The sequence below is a fragment of the Fulmarus glacialis genome, unplaced genomic scaffold, assembly GCF_000690835.1.
Source record: "Fulmarus glacialis isolate BGI_N327 unplaced genomic scaffold, ASM69083v1 scaffold15763, whole genome shotgun sequence".
In the NCBI taxonomy this organism is placed as follows: Eukaryota; Metazoa; Chordata; class Aves; order Procellariiformes; family Procellariidae; genus Fulmarus; species Fulmarus glacialis.
The window spans coordinates 1-24289 of NW_009203699.1; the positions used below are offsets into that span (position 1 = coordinate 1).

Sequence of the window (24289 nt, forward strand, 5' to 3'; positions counted from 1 at the left end):
CCCCCCCCCAAATGTTAAGAAAACGGAAGTTAAGTTTCAGGTGTGGTGGTGGTGAATTATTTTTCTCTCTTTGTGACTCTATTTCATGTATATTACAGTTCATTATACTTTACTGCACCTTTTGTGTGGTGTTTTTTTGTTTTGTTTTAAAAGTTGTAAATCCTTTTACACAGAGGCTCTGTCCTGCCCGAGATACACCTGTATTACAGACTGTAGAACAGCATTCCTTTTAAGCCATACTTATTTTAAGTAGGGTTTAAGTTAGCTTCCACACCTCTGTATGCTTCTGCAGCTGGACTGAGTTATCTCAGACATGAGAAACAGCTATTCTTTATATTGCAACCTCGATTGAGTTGCATCCTGTGAGCTGCACAGCCCCAAACACAGTGGGAATCTTGACAGCAGTGAGATTTCCATTTTACTTGCATTACTAAAAAGGTGTAAATAGAAATATGGCAATTTTTCCAGAAAGTAAAAACTCAAAATGTGACAGGAGGTGGTGCATAGTAAGGTCATTGGTCATCCTCTCCCACCTAGTATCTGATGAATGTTTGAATGTTGGGAATGTTTGATTGATATGTGTTGTTTATGTATGAGAGAGAGAGGGAGGGACAGCGTGAGCACAGGGGTTTAGAGAGAGAGCACACGGTCGTTGACACAACTTTTTGTGGGGAGTATGGATTATTTTCCATCCATTCCGACTAAATTCCATTTAAGGCAACTACATTTTTGTGAATTAAATTTAGCTTGTTTTTTTAGTTGCACAGAAAAGAATGCTTTGTCTGGGAGTTAGACATATACTAGTACAGAGAAATGAGATGTTTATTGGTGGGAGAGGGAAAGCTTGATATTAAATCTTTGGTAAATCTTGAAATCTAGTGGTGTACACCCAGGGTAATTGCCAGAAGTGTTGTGGTTAAGTGGATCCTAGCAAGGTAATTTTTACCCTTGAAATAAAGTTTTGAGCTAAATTGATAGCTTTGCTTCACACCTTTTAATAACACTTATAGTAAATTCTTAACTTCAGGCATGAATGTGCGTATATTCACCTTTGTTTTGAAGTCAAGAGTTTAATATGGTATAGTTCAGTAGAAGGATCCAACTTTTACTTGCTTCATTGTTTCAGCCTCTGCGGATAAATGGTGTAAAAGTGTACACTGAAAATGTGGACAAAAGGCAGATCATTTTGGATCTTCAAATCAGGTAAACTTTATTATCATATTATGATGGTGCCCATGCTTTATAATATGTGCTTTGCTTGATTCGGCAGTTAGGTTGGCCTGAAAGGAGAAGAATTGCTTCATCACGCAAATGTAGTTAGTTCTAATTGTGTATGAATGGAGGAAGGAACTGCATGCTGTAAATAGCATTTGTCTGAGGGAAATAGCATATCAACTCAGTGTGACTGCATCATTAAAGTAATGTTGGTTAATAAAAAAATACTTTCCAAAGCTAAAGCACTATCTTTGAATTTTTTTTCTAATGTATTAAAACTTTGCCATGAAGTTTAGTCTAGTCTAAAATTTAGGATATAAGAGGTTTGGGTATTTTTACTTTTCTCAGTTATTTAGATTTTTTTATTAACACCATGTTAGAAAAAGAGAATGATAGCTACCAAAGTATTTGTGCTCTTACCACTAACCGAAGTAAATCTATGTATTATATAACGCCAGAGCCGCTGTGCTCCGGCTGCTTCAGGTTTCTTTGCCCTTTCATCATGACCCCTTTTATATAGGTTTATAAATAGATCTACCCAACATTTCCTCAACACAATCTGCAGTTACAGAGTTTTTTGAAAGTTCAGTCAGTAAACCCAGCAATGTTTTTATATTTGACCATCATAGATATGTGTTTCAGTGACTGCTTTTGCCTGTTTGTAGCTTGTGGAAAGATCAGATTTGTCAGTCACTGATGATCCAGCAAAGACCAGTCTTCTGGGTTTCTTGCTGCTTCCCTGGCAGTAACCAGAAGGGTAATCAGGCCTCTCAGCTTTTCTTTTTCAGAGTCACTTCTAAAGTTTGAACTTGGTTATTCTTAATTTTGAATTATTTATCTAAATCTCAGCTATGTTGAAGACTGTGCTGCTTTGTCAAAGCTGGGCCCCAGAGTGATAAGAGAAAATGCTGCTGCATCCTTTCCTCTGTTTCAGAGGGGGATGAGGGCTGCATCTGTGAGCAGGGCCCAGTCTTTATTAAATTGAATCACTTTATTTCTGTAGGAAAAAGACAGCTTTCCAAACCAGGGATTGGTGTTGCTGGACAAAATACAGCAGGATTGTATCTTGAGAACTTGTTTCCCTGGATGGATGCTGTTAGCCCTAATGGATAAATTTTCTTCAGTTTTCTCTTTGTTGCCACTTTGGATAGCAGCTGTGGGAACAGCCTCATGTCTTCAGACTTAATCCCTCAGGACTTAATCCCTCAGACTTAATCCCTCAGGAAAACAGACTTGTCTGACCACTATGGACACAGTGCAAAGAAATTGGTTTTGAGAAGCTATTTTTGCCCCTATTTGAGGGGCCAAGTGTTCCAAGACCACTTCTTCCCTTTAAAGCAGAATTATTCCAACAGGAGGACAGGGTAAATCTAGTGTTTCTTTTTTCTTTTTTTCTCCTGCTCATCTTCATGAAGTAGGTTGGGACAGGTAAAGGTAAAAAGGACGATAGGTTTGTACAAAAATTTCAGGAATAATGTCCTGTTACCTAGACCTGAAAGAAATCTTTACCCGTATGTCTCATTGCATTACATTGCAACCTACTTAGAGAAGTGATAGCAGCTGGAGTAGAATCCAGTCTAAAAGGCTGAAATAAATTCCTTGAAGTGGTTTAAATAACAGTAATAGTGCTGAGTCATCTAGGTGCCCATTTACCCCAACAGCCTGTCCCTACCGCCAGTGGCATAGGCTTCCAGGAACAAAATGGAAACAGGAGAGCTATGGAGTGACTATCATAGCTTCTAGCAATTAAGGCTCAGACAAAACCACCATCAAAAGGAGTCCTGTTTCATATTTAAGACTTGTCCTTGACACCTTCTCATTGGGAAAGGGCTCTTTTTCAAAGGCTTTTTCTTATGCAAGTTTAAGACAGATGATGCAAGTTTAAGACAGATGGCACCCCAGTATCAATTGTTACTGTTTGATTTTTTTGTTTTGTTTTGTTTTTGTTTTTGTATGTTCTCTAAAGGTCCATCACTGGGATTGTTTCAGTAATAACAGGAAGGAAGAATAAGAGTCTCTGTAATAAATGTTCTTGGCATATTCAGATACAGAGTTATGTACTGATACCAACCCTAAACTATTTCTTAGGGAATCAACTTTAGTTCAGTTTTGCAAGGTTATAAAGAACAGCCTTACTGCTGGAGAAACGTCTGTCCTTCGGAGTATTTATCCCTGTAGATTTTAATCTCCAGTGAAATTAGTTTGTTCTAATTTTAATTTAAGTTTAAAGTTGGGAGCGTTCTATAAACCCTTCATTCCCTGAATACAGTTGAGAAGGAAAACAATCTCTCTAAACATTTGTAAGAATAGCTGTACGAAGCCAAGCCCTGTGGGGTGGTGTAGCAGGGTGGAGGGAAAGAAAGATTTTATTTTATTTATATTTTGGGTTTTTTTTAAGTACCTTCATTCTTTTAATAATCTCCTTTTATCCTGATGTTTCACCATTGTGGCTTCCTTTAGCCCTTTCTACTGTCAGTTGTTTGTTACAGGATATATGCATTTGCTTTGGACCTTCCATACAGTACATTTAAGTAGCTTCAATGGGTCTCCACAAGTATTTTTTGCATCTTCCTTGAGGTTTTTTTGGTTTTTGCTTTTAAGTTTAATTGCAAAAGGAGTGTGTTTTGGTTTAGTTTTTATTGTTTCTGCAAGGATATTGAGTGCGTTATGATCATTGCTTCAGAGTGTTTTTCAGAACCTTTTGAAACAGGTCCTATGCATCACTCAGGATCCAGTTAAGAACTTTACTCTTGTAAGCAGCTTTACTGGCTAATCCACAAAGCAGTCATTGGAAAATGTATTTAAAGATTCAATTTCAGGACCACGTTTGCAAAGGGAACCCTTTACATTTCTCTTACTTACTGTGAGCTTTATGTTAAAAAAAATTGTCAAAACTCATGTTAAAATTTAAAAGTCTAGTTTCTGGTGACAAAGATGTGTAAGGGAAAGATTTTAACTACTTGAGCAAATGAAGACAAAGTCTAAATAAATTGTTAGTAAATAGAAATCTTACAGTTACTAAAGTGCATGAAGGTAGTAAACACTTGGGGAAAATAAAAGGTTATGGATCAATAGAAAACAAGATAAACTCTGTCAAATTAAATGTTAACTGTAGTAAAGAAAGCCAAAAAAGATTGAGAGATTGAGGAAATACTTGTTAATAGCATACAACTGAGTTTTTTTTCACCTTCTCACGACACAAAAAATAGAGGCACTAAAGTAAAGTTTTAGGCTGCAGATTTAAACACATGGAAATATTTTTTTTTTATGTGGCATACTTGAATGGAGTACCATTGTACTGGCAGAAGACAGATGTAAAAATGGGGTCAAAAGACCTTCTAAAGACCTTCTAAAAAATAATGAAAATAGTCCAAGGTACACAATCACGGATCATTGTAATCTGGGAAATATGTTTGTCTTATTCTTTGTTTGTTTTTCTTCTGGGTATCTTCTATGGGCTACAATGACCACATATAGTATACTGTGCTTCTCATTTGATTCAGTACAGCTGTTATATTCTTACAAGACTGTCCTCATTAAACTGTAATCTATCTCAGTGATCTGTACATTACAGAGGTCATAAATATTTCTGAGATATTATGATCTGAATGTATAGAATTTGCTTACTAAATGAGCCTTCAAGTTGTATGTTATGTTACAGTGGAATTCTGTACAGCATTGACTGTTAATGGACCCAGCCAAATATCTTAAGGGATAAAACCACATATAACTTTATTATAAGGTTAAAAGTTGCTGACTTATTACCCTCAAATGCAGTTTGTTACTATTTTTACTTCGATTTGTCATCATGTTATTATGGATTTTCAAACGAGCATATTGCTTCCCAGTCTTCATAACGCAAATAGTTCTGATGCTATAAAGTGCCAAGATTGAGGTTTCAGTTGCAGGTTTTAATTGACCTTGCTTCTCTGTGTCATGTTGTTATGCAATTATATATGTGTGTGTGTGTGTATTTATATATATGTATTTACTATCTCTATATATAGTTAGATAGGTAAAAATAGAAATTACATCGTTTTAAATTGTGTATTAAAAATTATATACCTATTTTTAAATGGTACAGTCACACTACATTCTTTCCAGGGAAAGCAATGGTCACCTTCCTTTCACATAGACCCCTGTCATATTGTTGTCTTCCAGTTCCCCAAACTGGTCATTGTACCAAAATGATTCTGCGTAGTGTTATCTTTTGAATAGTCCAAAATAAATTCCAGTGTTGGACGTTTACAAGAATGTCTCGGTACTATTGTTTATTTCTGTTTAAGGGATTGATAAGATTTGCATTTGCTTGAAATCCCATAGACAGCACCATCACACACAGAGCACGGGAGGCTACAGATGATTTGAATAATGGATATCCTGAATGCAGCAACTCTCACGTTCGTTTTCTTTTGATAGTACCTTGTGGCCATCAGTTGTCGGGGGGGAGGGGGCAGGAGTCCTGCTGTTCTGCTCTTACTGTGAGAAGAATTTATTTTATCTTGACTTGATCCTAAAATGGCCCCATGAGGAGAGCAACTCTGTTTTCTTCATAATTTCCCAGATGTTTCTGTAATAAGATTCCATCAAACTCCTAAACACGGCTGAGCAGTTTTTCACTGTACAGGCTAGGTCTGAGGAACCTAGTGTGAGGAAGCCTGGGCTCTAGTGGAGATTCTGGAACAGTATGTCCTGTAGAGGAAACAAATTTTCTCCCTCTCCCGGCAGTGTCTGGCTTTGTTTAAGCTGCCTTATCTCCTCCCTTAGTTCCTTCTTCCATTTTCTTTAACTGGGCAGTCTGTTCAGAAAGCTCTTCAGATTTCGTTTGTCCTTTCATTATAACCCATATTTTCTTAGCCAGTCTCCTTGTCCAGCCAGTCTCTCCCTAGCTGTAGCTTGGTATTCAATCTTTTGGTTTTTGTTTTTAGCTCTCATTCTGTATATTTATTGACCAATTCCCTTGCTAAATCAGAGTGTCAAGCTTTCTTCCTAAATTCTTTATTGAGTCTCAGAATTAGTTTGTTTTCAGACTTAATGTGGCTCACAGCAGCAGCAGTTCTTGGAAAAGATCTGCTCAACTCTGCTGCTACATGCTTGACCTGCATGGAGCTTCAGAAAAAGCAGCTGCTAACATCTGAGTCTGAATTGTGTGCAAATAATCTTTTAGCTTTGTAGCATGGGCAAATAGATGGGGCTTTTTTTACCATCTACAAATCTATCTCTGAGATACAGGGTAGCATCTGCAAAATTTCGAGCCCTTGACCTTGCAAGAATGGGATGCAAGAACTGTTCAGGGAAAAACTTGCATCGTTTTTAATATATTATTTTCTAATTTGCTTCCTGCCCTCTTTCTCCCTTCAGAAAGGGTTCAGCTGTTCTTGGCTTAAACCTTGCTTGGTGGATCATCCAGCTCAGCATGCCCAGCTTATTAAATTTCTAAATTTAGTTTTTTGCAAGTCTCTGAATATTTCAGACAACTTTGAGTTTTAGCAAAATAACCATCTCTGTCTAGTGCTTCTCATGATTATATTAGATGAGAGTGCATTTAGGTACATGTACTATCAATGAGACCTATGTAGAGCTTTCCTGAAATGGAGTATGAATTCTGTGTCCATTATTTCCCAAAAGTAAGGCTATTTGCGTATTTTCTCTTATGTATGCTTGTGGACATGATAACATATCTCTGTATTAATTTGAGTGATTTTGATGGCAGTGGTGATGTTTTGAAGTGAATGTAATTCTTTTAACAATCTTGACTTTGTTACATATTGTAATGTTTTAACATGTATTTTTTGTGTATAGACTGAGATACAAAATATATTGTCATGACAGTGCAAAACAGAACTAACAGTGTATTGCAGTTTAGTCCATAAAAATGAAATGTATATTTTATTTTTTGTTTTAGTTTTGTTGGAAACTGTGAAATTGATTTGGAGATCAAGAGATACTTCTGCAGAGCTGGTGTGAAAAGTATACAGGTGAAATTATTTTTGTTCTTTTGATTTTGGTATCGAGTCATCACTGAATTGTTATTTTTTGATGAAATAGTTGTAAGAGAGAACCAGTAATTGTGTGGTTTTGTTGCTTACTCTTTTTTTTTCAGTTGCATAGTATTGATATTGCATAATAATTTCAGTAACGTGACTTAGCTGAAAGGGTAAATTCCTTTCATATGCAGAACCGATTTAAGTATATAACGTTTTCTACTGGAAAAGATGGAGATAATTTTACATCAAGCCAATGTTCATGTGATGTGTAGGTTTGTAAAGGGAACATGGAGCTTAGAATTTTGTTTTATTAATATTTCAGTGTTAGATGCAATTATTAGTTTAGATGCAATTATTATTGCCTTCTGATATTGTTTCTCAAATTTCCCCAACTTTCTGATAATGGATCTCTCTAATCAGGAAAATAGTATGCTTTTGTGTGTGTGTGTGTGTGTGTGTCTTGACATACCTATAACCATTTACCTACTTTTGTCCTAGTATCTGTGGATGCCATTGTATTGGTTTGTGCCACATTTGTTTACATTGAGCTGTATAAATAATTTACTTCATATTTTTAGCAAAATTACCACTAACATGACACAGCATCATGTAGATGAATGTGATGAATTTGTAAGCCCAGCTATTTAGTGCCTGTGTTAAATTTTTTGGATTTGGATGACATGTAAAGCTATATATATAAAATTCTTCCATAACCAAGAATTTAATGAATTAGAAGTGTGAGCATTGCCAGTGAATAAATTTTATTTAAAACTTGAACTAAAGTCAATTCCATTGCCTTCCCTCCCCTTCCACAGATCCATGGCACTATGAGGGTTATCCTGGAACCACTAATTGGAGACATGCCCCTAATTGGAGCACTATCCCTTTTTTTCCTTAGGAAACCTGTAAGTACTTTTATCTCTGTTTCTACTCTTTTTAGAGTGCTGATGACAGTAGTCAGAAAAGATGGAGCAAGAATTAAGCAGCAAAAGGAAAGAATTTGGGAAATTGCTACCATTTGGTTGAACTTTCCCAGAAAAATATTGGGCAAATTTTATGAATACTAGAAGAAACCAAGATGAATAATAATTACCTTGGAATTATGAAGTGTGTTTTGTCAAAGCTGTCAAATTTTTCTTACAAGTCTTCTGGATAAGAGAAGATCAATAGATACCATCTAGGTTGTTTGTAAAAAAGCTTTTGTTGCTGTTTCTCTTGACAGTCTGCAGGTGAGCATGGTCTAAGTTAAAATTCCACAAGATGTGTGCAAGGTTGTTTTGAAAACCATGCTGGTGTTACCACAAATTAAAATCAGAATGGGTGTATTGAGATTACCCACTACGATGATTGAAGTTTTTATCCTAGATATCTGGTGGGCAATTTCTATACATTTACCAATGACCTAAATATGAGAATGGATGAAGCAGAGAGTGAGATGGAATTGGAATTCAGAATGATCATGACAGTAGCAAAAGTTGGAGGGGGAGAGGGTGTCATGTAATTCAATTGGAATATGTGCTAGGCCAAACTGCACATTTGGGCAGGAATAACAGCGAAACAAAGGTAAGCCAACAAGGTCTTGCTGGTGTGCAAATGATATAGCTAGACTGTCATGTGTAAACAAGAGAATAACCCACAAGATGCTTTCGGTTTTAGGCACAGAACTTCAACAAAGATACTGATCAGTTGGAGGTGTCCAAAGTAGGGAGATGAGAATAAACTTGACCCTTGAGGACAGACCAAAAGAATGGGAATTGTTTAGTTTAGAGAAGACGGAGGAGAACATGTTCTTCAAAAACATGAAGAACATGTTCTTCAAAAACAGAAAAGAAACACGCAATCTATTCTGCATATCCATGGCGGATAGGACAACAAATAATCGCAGCAAGGAAGTTTCAGGCTGGACAAGGGGGATGAGGGAAGGCCTGAATGGTAGTGGTAGTGAAGCGCTGCAATAGGCTGCCTGGAGACAAGAACAGATTGGACCTGCATCCATTAGGGTTGACGTAAGTATAGCTCTTCCAGAACCATTCACACAGACAGGCTCTTGAGGTTGTATCCAACCTCGTGAGTCTTGTAGAAGGTGAGATCCTGGGCATTCTAACTGGAATTACCTAGAACGGTTGACCATGACTTAATAAGAATCAAAATACTTCTTAGTAATTAAAAAAGGTTTTAATTTTAAATAATGTAATTATGTACAAACTGAAATTACTTTCAAGGTATTATAGCATTTGTATAGGATTCTACTGTGTTTTACCACCTTTTTTGTAACTGATTTCTTTCTCTAAATGAAATTGTGATATACTTTAGAAATCTTTCCTAGGACTCCCTGTTTTTTACTACCCAGACAACAATCAAAGTGGCTGGGGATTTTTTGGCTCAACCAATATCAATTTGTACCATGGAGTCTGGCACCAAAATGATGTGCATTCTTGCAGGATTCAATAATGTAGTCATTCCAGACATATTTAAATTCTCTTAAATTAAGAGATTAAAGAAAATGATTCTTAGCTCACTGAAGAGGAAGAAAACTTCTGCATCTGAGTAATTCGAAGAAAGTGAGTTAAGGAAAGTTTTCTGAGGCCACAAACTTTTCTGAATTCTGGCCTATCACAAATTACCTGATAGTTACTTTTCATGAAAAGCTGTGTGTTACATGGCTGTCTTGCCTTTTCATGCTGAACTTAAGTATGATCTTTTTAAAATACAGTAAGTGCGAAATTTGAAACTAATACAGTTTTTGAAAGCTGGGAACCTGGGTGGTATAGTCATACAATTTCAGTTCAACACTTTACTCTACATTAAAATGATAGATGTATGTCATTGAAGTTTGCGCTATGATCAGGCACTATAGATAGTGGATTGTTGCAGCTTGGAGTGATTGTTTCACTTCAAAAGCTGTAGTCTGAATCTCACTTGTCAGATTGGTTGACAAGCACCAGTATGTCTGTTGGTAACTTGGTGCAGCATTGGTAGAAGAACAGAGGATGGATAGTAAATGTAATTTTCAGTGTCTGAAAATGAGTAACACATACTCTGCAGTTTTAGTTGAATTAAATCTTACAAACTATGACAGTAATTCTAGTCTAGGTTTTACTACTTCCAGGAAATTTCTTTTTTCATCTACAGATGCATCAAGAAATGTTCATAGATGTCGCAAAGTCCATGCAACAATCTTATTTTAGAAAAATATAAAGAGGAACATAATACACGTTTCACACTTGCTGGCAGAAAATTCTTTGATGTTGTATATGTGTGTGTAAGGTAGTTTCAGCGATTGGAAGTTTGATACTGCTTTTAGTAAGTATCAGTAAGAGAGCTTAACAGAAAATGTGAACATCCTGGAAAGTCTTATGCTATGCAGACTTCTTTAAAGAAATTAATTGTTTCCATCCAGATTGATCATCTTGGTTTCCTCAGCAGCCTGCAACTCTAAAAAGTTGATCTAGTTTTCAATGTTTGGGGGGGTGGGACTGAATTCTTTACTTCAACAGCTTTAGAAGGTATGTTGTTATTTTCTTCAATGAAATCGCATTCTTGTAACACAATTCTTTTGAACAAGTGTCCTATGATAAATTTTTGCTAACGGGTTGAAAAGATAGGTTTGTATGGGTGTTTATCTATGGCCTAGGAAAAACTTATGGTGTCACTTGCGTCATTTATGTGGCTTGTTTCATCTGTCTAGAGAAACCACGTGTGCTTGGGTAGAGGGAATGTAGACTTAAATCTTAGTAAAACGTGCAAGAATTTAGAAATGTTTTGTGGATAATTTAGTGAGTTTTTTTGTAAAAGTGAAATAGTTCATGCAAAACTGATAAAACATCATTGCTCTTATTTGGAAAGGGCTGGGGAAGTACATTCGGATGAACCAAATTTGGATTTCCACACATTTCTTTGAAGCGAGTCTAAACATTAGGAGATGTCTGCTTAAGTTTTGTCTCATTTTTACCCTCTGGCTGAGCAGTATGAGTGTAGGGCATCTGTTAATGTTCATGTTTATACTAACAACTAAGCAAGGCCATGACAAGGATTGAACACTGCCTTATGGTAGTCTGCGCTGTGTAATTGTTAGCATACTCTTTGATATTATTTTGCTATTTAGTGCTCTCCCAAATGAATTCCAGACTCAGTACAGTGCCCAGCTCATTACAGGGACAATCCAATAAACAAGTTAAATGCAAACACTCTATTTTAGAGGAGCAGGGAGAAGAGTTTAGCTGTGTGGACACAGGCTTTAGATTTTTTTTTTTCAACAGGAATGACCTTTCTTCGTGTTGTAGATGTGGTTCGTGTTGTCTCTCTCCGTTCTGTTTTGTATTCACTGAGAAAGAAACCAGTGTACAGTCCTTCTGCAGAAGACATTCTGACACACTCAGTGCTTGAGCCATGACCTGATGCAGTATGTCTGGGCTGCTTTCCTGGGGTACCTCCTGCGGCTACTGCTTCTTTGTTGCTTTCTAGGGGAGAGTTGAGAAAGCTGGCAGGGGATAGGGAGGGAGAGATCAGCAGCAGGCATGCTTGTAAGCAGTTCCTGACACTTGCTCTGTTTCCCACTCCCAGCATTGTGCTCTGGTAGCATTTGTCTGAACCTTTCATTTCTGGTACTCTCCAGTCAGCTTTTAGCTCTGGTACCTGTGCCCAGTCCTTTCTGTCCCTGATCCATGCTAAGTGCCGTGCATTTGCTAAGTGCTTAACTCAGACAACTTGGACCTGAGATAGTAAACTGAAAATACATCAAATGAAACACCTCTCATTTGTGGTCAGTAGCTTTCTGAACACATCACTTCGGGAAAAAGACTTTGTCCAGAGTAATTTTGTCTTTACTCCTACCCCCATGCCAGGGGTCTGGTTGACTTAGTGAGACAAAAAAGTATGGGAAGTAGACTGGAGCATGAAAATTAAAAAGTCAACCCCTCCCCAATAGTATTCACTTACAAAAATATTAAAGTATTTTTCACCCTCGTTTCATTTAAACACTAAGCTAGTGGTCAAGGTCTGAGCAAACTTAAGGGCGGATTGTTCAAAAAATGTATCTTTGAATCAAGTTATTCCATAATTTTGACAGTTATACATGGATGTTTAGTTTTTTCCAAGCAGATTTCTCTCCCCACTGCAGTGTGTTTTTGTGGTGTTTATTTTCTAACTTCTGTAGAAAAATGTAAAATAATGCTTATTATAGCAATAACCAAATTCTGTCCTCTTACTAGAGAGCAAGTGGCTGCAGCCAAGGAAGGCTTTTCTTTAATATTTTTGTTAGAAGAGAAGAGGAATTAGTTGGCAGCTAGCATTAGATTTTGTTCTCATATTTTCCAGTCTAAAATAACTGGCAACAATTCCTCTTGCTCTGTATCATCTGCTTGCTGGCCTTAATGACTATATAAGGCAACACTGCCTAAAATAATAGTTCTGAACATACTTGTTTAATTTTACCAGTCTCGTATTTGTGAGTAATGCATCAAGTTTTTGATGTTGCAAGAGTTCTTAGTTTGTATGAAACTTTTAAAATACTGTATTTTGTTGTTATTATTGTAAAGAAGGTACTAAATGTTTCATCAGCTTATAAAATATGTCCAAATATGTAAGAGATTTCAAGAGAGAGAAATATGTGCATTCTAATGTTTTGAAGTAGTCTTTTAAATCTCTGAGCTTCAATGCTAGAGAGAAGTTAGTATTGTGTAAATAGTCAGGATTTGTAGGGTTTTTTGCATTACTTCTCATTATGTTAACATTATGTGTATTTACCATATATTCTGCTTCTCTAAGTGTAGTTTTCTTTTACTTTTAGAACAAAATATCACATAGTTAATTATTTTGATTTTTGGTTCAGTTATAGAAGTGTATATGGCTTATAGCTGTACTGCAAATTGGTAATTTCCAAAAGCTTGTTTAATGGCATACTTAATATTGAAGATGTGTCCTAACCCAGTCCTTTTCTCTTTTTAAAAAATAACCCCAACAAAACAGACACATGAAAATACCAATATTATTGTTCTAAAAAAACAGCAGCTGGAAAACAGGATGCCTTCCAGGAAAAGTGGGCAACTCTTCCAAAGCTCTCATTTTTATATTCACACTTCAGCCCTCCACTTGCTGACTTGAGCACTGCTCTCTCTCTACTCACATTACAGATTGGGTCTGTCCTGTAGTTTTGATTTATTTAGTATTGGTTTACTTTCATTTAATATTGGCTGCCTTTGGAAAATTCAGTGCTGGATGTGATTTTCAAAATTAGCGGTACTGATGAAAATTAGACTCAGAAGTGCTTGCACCAAGAACGTGCCCTAGTGAAATGACTGGAAAAAAACATAAAGTGGTTATGTAGAATTCAGAAGAATGTTGTCGTTGGTTTGCTTTTAGCTGATCAAAAATGCCTTCATACAGTACCTTTGCTTTAAAACTTTTTAACCTCTTTTAAAGGGGTTTGTGGAACACCTGGATAAATTCTGAAGCGTAGGTACTGCTATAATAATATTTGTTAAGAATTAGTCTTGTTGCTTATAAAGTCAAAGTGATTTGCACTGTTACTTTGTACACTTACCATTTGCTATAACTTAAATTTTGTTAATTTTTATTTTGATAGCTTATGGAATGTTTTAAGGGCCATCACAGTTGGTGCTTGCACAATACCATATTCTTTTCTCCCTGTGCCTTCCCACTCAGTGTTACTGTCTCTCTTACACCAGTGTTGAAACTTCTGCTCCTGAAGGAAGCTGATTAAGGGACGTAAGCTGGCAGAATATTAAACACAACAAGAAGTGACTAGTTTCCTGTCCTTCAGATGCATTTTAGCATCTTGAGCTGGCTCACTGAAGAGTTAGGAGAGTGTCAGTACTAGTGTGTCACTACTTCTGTGAACAGAAATGCAGGATTGGTAGAAAGGTGGAAAGCAGTAGAAAATAGAGGGAATTGGCTTGAACTGTAGCTTTGAGTAGTTGACGCTATGGAGAATAGCAAGCTGCCCTGGATTTTTGTAAGACCAACTGTGATCCTTTTTCTGGTCACCTTAACTCAAAAACTTGCCTGCTCTGTCTCTTACCCGCACAACTAATATATTTTATCTCTGTAGCAATTGTCTCACTTAAATTCTTAGACACTTATTACTGAAAAAGTTACTACTGTTAAACACAGTTCCTGTGCAGAGATATGTTGTATTTCCTATAGCAATGATGAAAACCGGTGTGATTTCTACTTTCTATGGTATTGTATAGTCAAGCCTTGTTTGAGAGGCTGAGTTTATTATATGTTTACTGGGAAAATATACTTGATAATGTGACTTACTAAATTATTACAATAATGTTAGCACTTTAGCATTGTAGTGGTAATGGGCTGCGTTCTACTAGCAGACAAGTTGTACTATATTTCTGCATAACCATTCACAAGTAACAGAAGAGAACATGTTAGTCCCCTTCTTATAATAAATTTCTGAGAAGAAATGCAACTTATCCCATGGAATTGTATCATTGTGCCCTGTAGCAGACCTTAAATTTGTCCTGCAGAAATCTTATACTTTAATAACTTGATTAGCAGGAAGTTGTTCATCAGCATTTTAAAATACTTTGTGGCTTCTCTTCTGAGAATTAGTAGTGCTTATGGCAGCCAAATCAAGCCACAAGGTTGGCAGTGTTTAGAGGCTACCTTTTGTGCAGCTATGAACTTCAGTAGTGGCCCTGTATATTCTACATTCCAATACATTCTTTTCCCTTTGTAAAGGCATCTAGGATATTGAGAACACCAAATATGTAAAAATGCTTATCAGTTTTTAGCCTACCTTTTATTGTGATTTAACCCCAGCTGGTAGCTAATCCCCGCGCAGCTGCTCGCTCACTCCCCCGCAGTGGGATGGCGGAGAGAATCGGAAGGGTAAAAGTGAGAAAACTCGTGGGTTGAGATAAAGACAGTTTAATAGGGAAAGCAAAAGCTGCGTGTGCAAGCAAAGCAAACCAAGGAATTCATTCGCTACTTCCCATCGGCAGGCAGGTGTTCAGCCATCTCCAGGAAAGCAGGGCTCCATCACGCGTAACAGTGACTTGGGAAGACAAACGCCATCACTCTGAATGTCCCCCCCTTCCTTCTTCTTCCCTCAGCTTTATATACTGAGCATGATGTCATATGGTATGGAATACCCCATTGGTCAGTTGGGTTAGCTGTCCTGGCTATGCTCCCTCCCAGCTTCTTGTACACCTGGCAGAGCATGGGAAGCTGAAAAGTCCTTGACTAGCGTAAACGCTACTTAGCAACAACTAAAACATCAGTGTGTTATCAACACTATTCTCATACTAAATCCAAAACATAGCACTATACCAACCACTAGGAAGAAAATTAACTCTATCCCAGCTGAAACCAGGACACTTTTCTTATAGACTATAGGGATATGTTTTTTTAAACTCTTTCAACGTAACACAGAAGAAACACAAAAGAATAAATTGTGAATATCATAAAAGAAATCAATTTTGGTGCAGAACTGAAGGCAGTAGTCAGTCCCGCTTGCATGCCATACAGCCAGTATAATTTCATGACTGAACAGAAACAGAAAAAATGAACAGAGATGTTACTGTCTGTTCAGAAGAGTAAAAGCTCAGTTACATGATTAACTTTTAAAAATGTCTCCTATTTGTCTATTACCTTCAGTGGTGTGTTGTACCAGGAAGCTTTAAAGGACCACTGCTTTCTGGACTTGTTTTTTTCTGTTGCACGTAATAATAAATGGACATGTAACTCACATCTTTACCATATTGTTTCTTGCATTCTAATGAAAGATGAATAAATCTGTCCTATCAGTTCTGTCTAATTTGTATTCCTCATTTTTCCTCTTAGTTAAAATCCCAACCTCACAGGCTGTTGGCCTTCACCGTGTTTTAGGAAGGTTGTTCTATTACTGTTTGTTTAAACGCATATGAACATCAGAATTATTCTTGTCTCTACTACTTATGCATCCTGACACTTGTTCTGTGTTGCATCTAACTTATTCAGGGATTTATTAAACTCATTAATGTAGTAACAGATTGAAGTAGAGCTTTATGTGTTTACTGTGACATCTGCATGGCTATTTCCCCTACAGTGAATTTGAATAATGTGTGTTTATTCATTTGCATTATTTTGCGTTATCAACACCAAAATACACACCTTGCACATTAGATGCTCTTGATCTTTTTCATAGTCTCTTGAAATAGAAAAAGCAGCATGGTAATGAGCAAACTCTTTTGTTTTGTTCTCCAGTTCTCTGTACTATCACTTTCCAGATGATTAATAAGCATTACACGTAACCAACTCTCTCCATCTCTTACATATAAAGAATATATGGGAACTTTCCATTTCTGTTTTCTGCAAGCTCCCTCTAGAATAAGCTTTGGAAACTTTCCACTTTTCACAATGCTTCTGCCACTGTGTTATGTAGTTGAATTCCAATGTTTGTGGGTTTGAGGGCTTTTTTAAAAGTGTACTTGCCAGTCTCAAATACTGTGAATTAGAGATGGAAGGAAGGAAGGAAATAGCAAACACAGGAAAACTCAATAAATATTTAGAAGTCATAGCTTATGCTGGGATTTCCACTATATAACATGATATACGATATGATTCTACATGATATCCATCATATCGGTTGAATGTTTGATAAATTCCAAAATTACATTATCCTGTGATAAGACCTTAAGTCAGCCAGGGTTTTGAGGTATTCCAAAACACTTTTAATCACTGGATTTTCTTAAAATGCAAAATAGATAGGGTAGGTTTTAAAACAGATCTCAGCTCTAATATTTGAGTCAAAGTCAACTAGTAAAGTTTGAGAACTAGTTCTGAATATTTTTCCACGTGGGGTCCTTGCCCCCTTTCAAGAAAGGCTAGGAGAAGGTGTTACATCAGTGCCCTTGCTGCATCGCTGCATCACTGCTCACACTGTCTAAAAATCACTCTAAACTCTTCTTTGCTCAGTAGGTTCAGCTGCTCTTGGGAGAGATGTAATTTCTGGCTCTTAACTAGATGATGCCCAATAGTAGCCCAGTACGGAGCAACTAGCAGCCTTTCTTACCTTCATCTCCCCTGCCTTCGGTGGACAGCGTCACTGTGAACTCAGCATATAAGTAGACCTTTGCGTGTGTTAGTAGTTCCAAACTTTATTTAACTGTGTGTCCAGACCCCTGCATCTGCCTCATCAGATCACAGCTCTCTGGCTACCTTTACCACTAGCTCAGGACCTAAACCAGTAAGCCTAGCACAGCCCATGAGCACGAGCTTTAGACCAAGTCTGTATTTAAACGTAGACGTGTTTTGTTAGTGGAATAGCAGGTGCAATATCAGAGTCACTGTACTCTATGAGTAACAAAGACGTCTAATCAATTTTTAGCTATTAACAATGTTGGACAATCACTGGTTCCCCACATAAAGATTTTATTGCTTTCCCTTTCCTCCAACTTAGGTAACAAAATGTTTACAGGAGTAAGAGGGATTTGTCTCTTGGTATAAGTACACTATAGCATGTGTTGCATTAGTTCTCAGTACAGAGCCTTGATAAGACACATATTTCTTGGTTTTCAGGGAGGAAACATAATTTGTTTTCACTGCTCTGGGCAGAGGAAGAACTGAGAGAGCTTTGAGTAACATGACACACATACTGCCTCATCGGAAAGTGTAGCTGGTGTCTGAAATCTCGCTCTAGGCCAATGAGCTGGCTGTTAACAATCTCTGCAAGGCATATCACCTCTTTCAGTTGCAATGTGTTGTGGAAAGACACTACATCATTTCTGGCTCCTGGCGGAGTTTCACTCGGTGACAAATCCTGAATGCAGTCTTTCCAGTACCCTGTTAGTTCTGCCACAGAGAACCAGCTGGCATTCCCTGAATTTAGCTAAACTAAGAGAATTAGGCATTGCTCAAAGTGCTGACAGAGAAGGAAATGATATTGTTGAGCTATTTTGGAGATTTATAGGCCAAACCTTTTTTTTTAAAGTATGGATTTTCTTATATTCAGTGCTTCAAAAAATGATTCATGAACTGGCAGTCTTTTGCTTGCTCCCTTTTTCTCCATAGGACTCTTCAGTTTGATAGGGTGCTGGCATTGCTTTAACTTACTGTCGGAACCACAAGTTAGGGGATCTTTTTCCTCTCCAGCAAGTCATGATATGGTAATGCCGAAAATGTAGAATGAAAATCCTTGTTATTTGACTGGACTGTGACTGGAAGGGCTCCCTCTTGTGTATTAAGCAATGCGTAGATTTGGCTGCTCTCTCTACTGTGTGTTTGCTGTCAGTGCTATTTCCATACTACTGCAAGTATAAGCTTTTTTGTCTGAACTTGGTGTTACTTTTTGGAAAACTCTTCTTTCTTAAATTACAAAAGGTGTATCTTATACTGAAGTCTGATTAAGTTTGGAAGCCAAAAGTGCAGACTGGAAACAACCTTATTGAGAGGAATGTGGGAGGTTGGGGGGGAAGAACACCAAAAAAACATGAAAAGAAAAAAATGTCTGTCACTAATATATGTAGACTAAGATTAGAGAATGTGTGTTACTGCAGTGCTATCAGTTTGCTTCATTACTGCTGGGCTGCTCCGGTAGAACTGGAAAGGAAGCACTGTGGTGGGCAAATGTAGCAAATCTTGTCTGCAAGGAGAACTTGCCTCCAAATCCCAAGTAGTTAAAGCTTGGTTTATGCCAGGAGTTGGAAGGCTCGTATTCCTTCCAAAACATTTCGTGGCTTAAGATTTATTTGCAAAGTTCTTCTAATAATCTTGTAAAGTGTTTAGCCTTAGGAATGTTTTTTAATTTCTTAGCTTCAACTTTGAATGGAAAAGGATTTGTCTTTAACATTTCTGAAATTGACCTCTGTCTTTGTAATTATTCCTGTACAATAAGTGGATGAATAGGAGTTTCTGATGTTATCTGTACTAATTGCATTTCTTGTCTAAATGGCCACTCTTAGTAGCACTATTTTTTTCAGTTTCTTTGTGGAATTATTTTTTACATGCTTCATGGTCTAAGGACTGATGACTGAATGAATTGTTAGCGTTTTTGAGAAGAGGCATGTAATAATCAAAGTATTGATAGTGAGGTTGTACTATAGGCACTGTATGAGTTTCATATGCTGTATTGCAACCTTTTGAAATGCTTTTTGGTCACATAAATTGAAAATCTTTCAGTTCTCAGTGGTATCTCATACGTTGTTCTTTGTTTTGTTGTGGATTGTGGCAGTTAATCCAGAAACCACTATGGTATATGTTTCAGTTTAGTGTACGAGATGTTTCTCAATATTGAATTTCAACATGCATTACGTTGCTCAATTCATTTAATTCAGTTAAGTCTATTTAGGAGAATGCACGGGACTTTGCCGTGTTAAAAGCTGTATGCAGTATACTAAACAAAGCATGAAAAAATCAAAAGAAAATGCAGATATTTTCTCATTTTCTATTTATTCTGAAAACATCGGCATGTAAAACTGTTAAATATGGGATGCAGGTATGAACACCTTAGGACTACTTTTTTGAGGTATTTATGGTGTGTATTTGCCTTCTGTTTTGCCTATGAATAATGAAAAAGGGAATAAATCATGTAATAATCTGGGTTCTTTGTCTTAAAAGAGTATAAAATTACTTCTTCCAGAGCCTTGGTAGCCTATTTTAAAGTGTGACATAATGTAATGTCAAAACTTGCGATTAGAACATGAGAACCAGTCTGAAAGCACAAGTTATGGTTAGTCTTATCAGCTACTACCAAGCTACTTGTATGTTATATTACTTAAACATTTGTGGGTTTGCAGGATTGAGGAAGTAGTACAAAACCAAAGTTATTCATGCTGAGTTGGACTTTTCATCCTGGTTTAATTATTTATTTATTAATCTTTTTCAGAGTTACGATGAGCATGAGATTTGAGAACATACACTAATAATTTGCACCATTAATTTTCAAAGGAGAATACATTGAAATTACCTTCAATTTTCTTAAACATAAATGTTCTGTGTGTTCTGGCTTGTGAGCTAGTTTGTTATTGTAGAACTGTACAAGTAAAACTTACATACCAATGTAAAATAACCTGTTTTACAACAAATTATTTCTAATGTTTTTTCTTTGCATTTGGAAATTAAAAACCTGATAGCTTTAAATTGATATTCATGTAGAAAAGAAATCATTACACCTTAAAAAAACAAACAAACAAATAAACAAAAAAACAACAAGACTTTTCAGTGTACTGCATGAGTTTTAGGTAAGATGTCATCCACTTCTGGAAGGTATTAGCCTTGCTAGCATTCCAAAAAAAGATGTGCCTTAGCAAACTGAGCCTCCCACCTACCTGAAGAGGATCTTTTCCAATCCAGTTGTTAACCGTGCATTCCCTTGTTGAAAATGTTAATTGCAAAACTATTTTCCTAATGTCTGTGTTCATCCCTTGTGCACAACTTCTTGTAAGCGCTTGGCTGACAGCCTGATGACAGCCTGATCTATAACTGATAGAGGCATTGTATGCTAATGGAACATAAATTTAGAGGAAGAAAGGCAGAGTTTTTGTGTAAACACAGGCTCTTGAGCAAACTGGACAAGTGGTTTTAACCTTCTTTTTGTCTGTTTGAAAATGGGCCTGATAACCTAAGTCTCTCAAAAGCATTTTCTAAAAATCAGTGTTTTCAGAAGTATAGGAAATTTTCACATGTATTAGTTGAATTTTCAGTATGTTTATTAGAACATGGATATATAGTCAAGTAACAGTGTGGTAAGTGATGATGTGAATTTCACAGCATATCAGTTCCTCCATATTATGTGCTCAAGTACATACTTTTTCTTGTATAAGGTAGGTTAGCCTTTTCTCACTAAAATAATCCTGCTAGTACTCTAATGGAAAGTGGGCAAAACTAGTTTTAAATGAGATATCTTTAAAAAAGACATTGAATACAAAATGGTACTGGAGCCAATGATACCTTCATGCTTTCACGTGAAGAATGATGAAAGTCACCAATCTCTGTACCAGGCTCTCTACAATCTCTGCACAACTACTAATGATAGTATTTTTCACTTCAGATTCTGACAGTCTGGTTTCAGATATGACAAATGTATATGAACAAGTAGATGGCTTAGGCTGAATTTAGTTACCCTCACACATGCACCTAGTGTGATTCTCTGTAGAGGGGGGACACCTGAAACAGGACCTCTGACCTTCTGGAGACACTACAGGATGGAATTCTCCCATGATGGGGAAAGCTGGAAGTTTTCTGGTACAAGGAAGATGACTCCTACCCCACTTGCAGATGATTTGCAACTATGGAACAGATTGTATGGACCAGTGTAGCAGAGGAGGGCCTGGGAGCATCCGAGCCAGTAGAGCCTCAGCTACACTGAAGCACCAGGAGGAAGTGGCAAGTGATAGTACTGAGCGACTCCCTGCTGAAGGGTCAGAGGCCCCCATCTGCCATACTGGCCTATTGTCTCGGGAGGTTTGCTGCTTGCCTGGGTCTCAGATTCAGGATGTTGTTGACTGTTAAAGCTTGTCTGGCCCTCAGACTATTACCCACTGCTGCTCTTCCATGTGGGCACCAACACTGCTTCCAGGGGAGATCTGGAAAACATCAAGTGTGACTGCATGGCTTTGGCAGTGATTCAAGGGTATAGGGGCCCAAGCAGTGATCTCAATCCTGCTGGTAAGGGAGAAGGGACAAGAAAGTGATTGGGAGTAGTCAGGATGGATTTATGAAAAGAAGTCATGGTTAACCAAGCCGATAGGCTGCTATGATAACAGGGCTGGCTTGGTGGATGAGGGTGGATGCTGCTTATCTTGACCTCAGTAAAGCTTTTCATACTATGTTCTGCAACATCCTTATAGGTAAATTGATGAAGTACAGACTAGTTAAGTGGACAATGAGCTTAATTGAAAGGTGGCTGAACTCTTAGGGCTCAATGGGTTGTGGTCAGTGACATGAAGTCTAGCTAGAGGACAGTCAGTAGTGGTATACCCCACTGGGGTAAATATGGGAGCCAACACATCTTCATGGCTGTCCTGGATGGTGGGACGGAGTGCACCCTCAGCAAGTTTGTTTGCTTAAAACTGGAAGGAGTGGTCGATGCACCAGATAGTTGTGCTGCTATTCAGAGGGATCTTGACAAGCTAGAGAAACGTGCCAAAAGGAATTCCATGAAGTTCAACAAAGGGAAATGCAAAGTCCTGCGCCTGGGAAGGAATAACTCCATGTACCAGGACAGGCTGGGGGCTGACTGTCTGGAAAGCAGCTTTGCAGAAAAAGATTTGGGGTGTCCTGGTGGACAAAAAGGTGAACAGAAGTCAGCAATGTGCCCTTATGGCAAAGAAGGCCAACAGCGTCCTGGGCTGCATTAGGAAGAGCATTGTTAGCAGGTTGGGAGGTGATCTTTCCTCTCTACACAGGACTGGTGAGGCACATCTGAAGTGCTGAGTCCAGTGCTGGGCTCCCCATTACAACAGACATGGACATGCTGGAGCGAGTCCAGTGAAGAGCCACAAAGATGATTCAGGTACTGGAACATCTTTCATATGAGGAGAGGCTGCAAGAGCTGGGCTTATTTAGCCTGGAGAAGAGAAGGTTCAGGGGGATCTTAACAACGTATAATATAAATACCTGATGGGGGAAGTAAAGACCGTGGAGGCAGACTCTTCTCAGTGGTTTTCAGTGACAGGACAAGAGGCAATGGGCACAAATTGAAATACAATAAATTCCTTTTAAACATAAAGAATTTTTATTATTTTTTAACTGTAAGGGTGATTGAACACCGGAGCAGGCTGCTCAGAGAGGTTGTGGAGTCTCCGTCCTTGGAGATACTCAAAACCCAACTGGACATGGCCCTGAGCAACCTGCTGTAGCTGATTCTGCTTTGAGCAGGGGTATTGGACTGGATGATCTCCAGTCCAACTATTCTGTTTCTGTATCCTAATGGATCTCAAATGGAACTAAATGCCTGTGTATGGTCAGTTAAACCACTATTTTTACTCTGAGATTTTAATTTTTACTCCCAGCATTCATCCCAATTGTTTTGACTTCAAAACTTCCTGAAAATCAATAAAAGTTAAAAAAAAAAAAAACAACTTGAAATACCACTAAGTTTTAGAAGAAAAAATTTGGACTGATATTGTTAAATATAATAAAATACATAAAACTGGCAGAAATGTATTGTTTACTGCATTTTAACTCACACAACATAAAACTATATGGAGTAAGAAAATTAATTTAATAGAGCTAAACCATGAAGTTTAGCTGTCATTCTGAGGGCTCTTCTCTTCTGTCTGATGCTGTAATGACAAAATGAAAAATTGTTTTGACTTTCATTCATTCTTTCAGAGTCTGGGAAACATGAATATCCTGAAGGGTTTAGAAAATTGCATTTAGAAGAAGCAAACAGATAAACTGTAATGATCTGTATAAATTTATAATTATTTTGTTCTAAGCATGTTGGTTTCTAAATGCTGAAATATGGCAGATCTCCACTGGATTCCTTTTAGCTGATGGAGGTAGAGAGAAAACTTCTTTGAATCACCCACTGGAGTTTAAGTTAGATGCCTATATTAGAGGAGTTCCTATTTCTGTTTCTATCCTGACTATATAGCGATACAGGAGTGTAATACGCTAAAAGAAGGAGGCTAAGAAAAATCTTGCAGCAATTTTCTGAATGGATATCAGCAGGGCAAGTGCTAAATTTTAAGCATTCTATTGAAATCTGTAGGTTCTCAATGGCAAAGTTAGGAAGACACTAATCTTATTCCCTCGATGGGACCAAACATTTGTGTTCTGTTATAGAATCATAGAATAGTTTGGGTTGAAAGGGGCCGTTAAAGGTCATCTAGTCCACCCCCCCTGCCGTGGGCAGGGACATTTTCAACTAGATCAGGTTGCTCAGAGCCCTGTCCAACCTGACCTTGAATGTTTAAAGGGATGGGGCATCTACTACCTCTCTGGCAACCTGTGCCAGTGTTTCACCACCCACACTGTAAAAAATTTCTTCCTTATATCTAGTCTAAATCTACTCTCTTTTAGTTTAAAACTATTACCCCTTGTCCTGTCACAGCAGGCCCTGCTAAAAAGTTTGTCCCCATCTTTCTTATAAGCCCCCTTTAAGTACTGAAAGGCTGCAATAAGGTCTC

At 37.6% G+C, this 24289-nt stretch overlaps 1 protein-coding gene across 1 annotated transcript in view; it reads left to right on the forward strand.

The window, feature by feature from the left end:
• Positions 1–1126: 1126 nt before the first annotated feature.
• The window catches only part of ESYT2 (extended synaptotagmin-like protein 2), a gene marked incomplete at its 5' end in the record, with an annotated part of 54142 nt that continues 30979 nt past the window's right edge, over positions 1127–24289 (forward strand). Inside the window, 3 exons of the mRNA XM_009574741.1 lie at positions 1127–1203; positions 7121–7193; positions 8018–8107. Coding sequence (XP_009573036.1) covers positions 1127–1203; positions 7121–7193; positions 8018–8107 — 240 coding nt within the window. The remainder of the gene's footprint in view (positions 1204–7120; positions 7194–8017; positions 8108–24289) is intronic.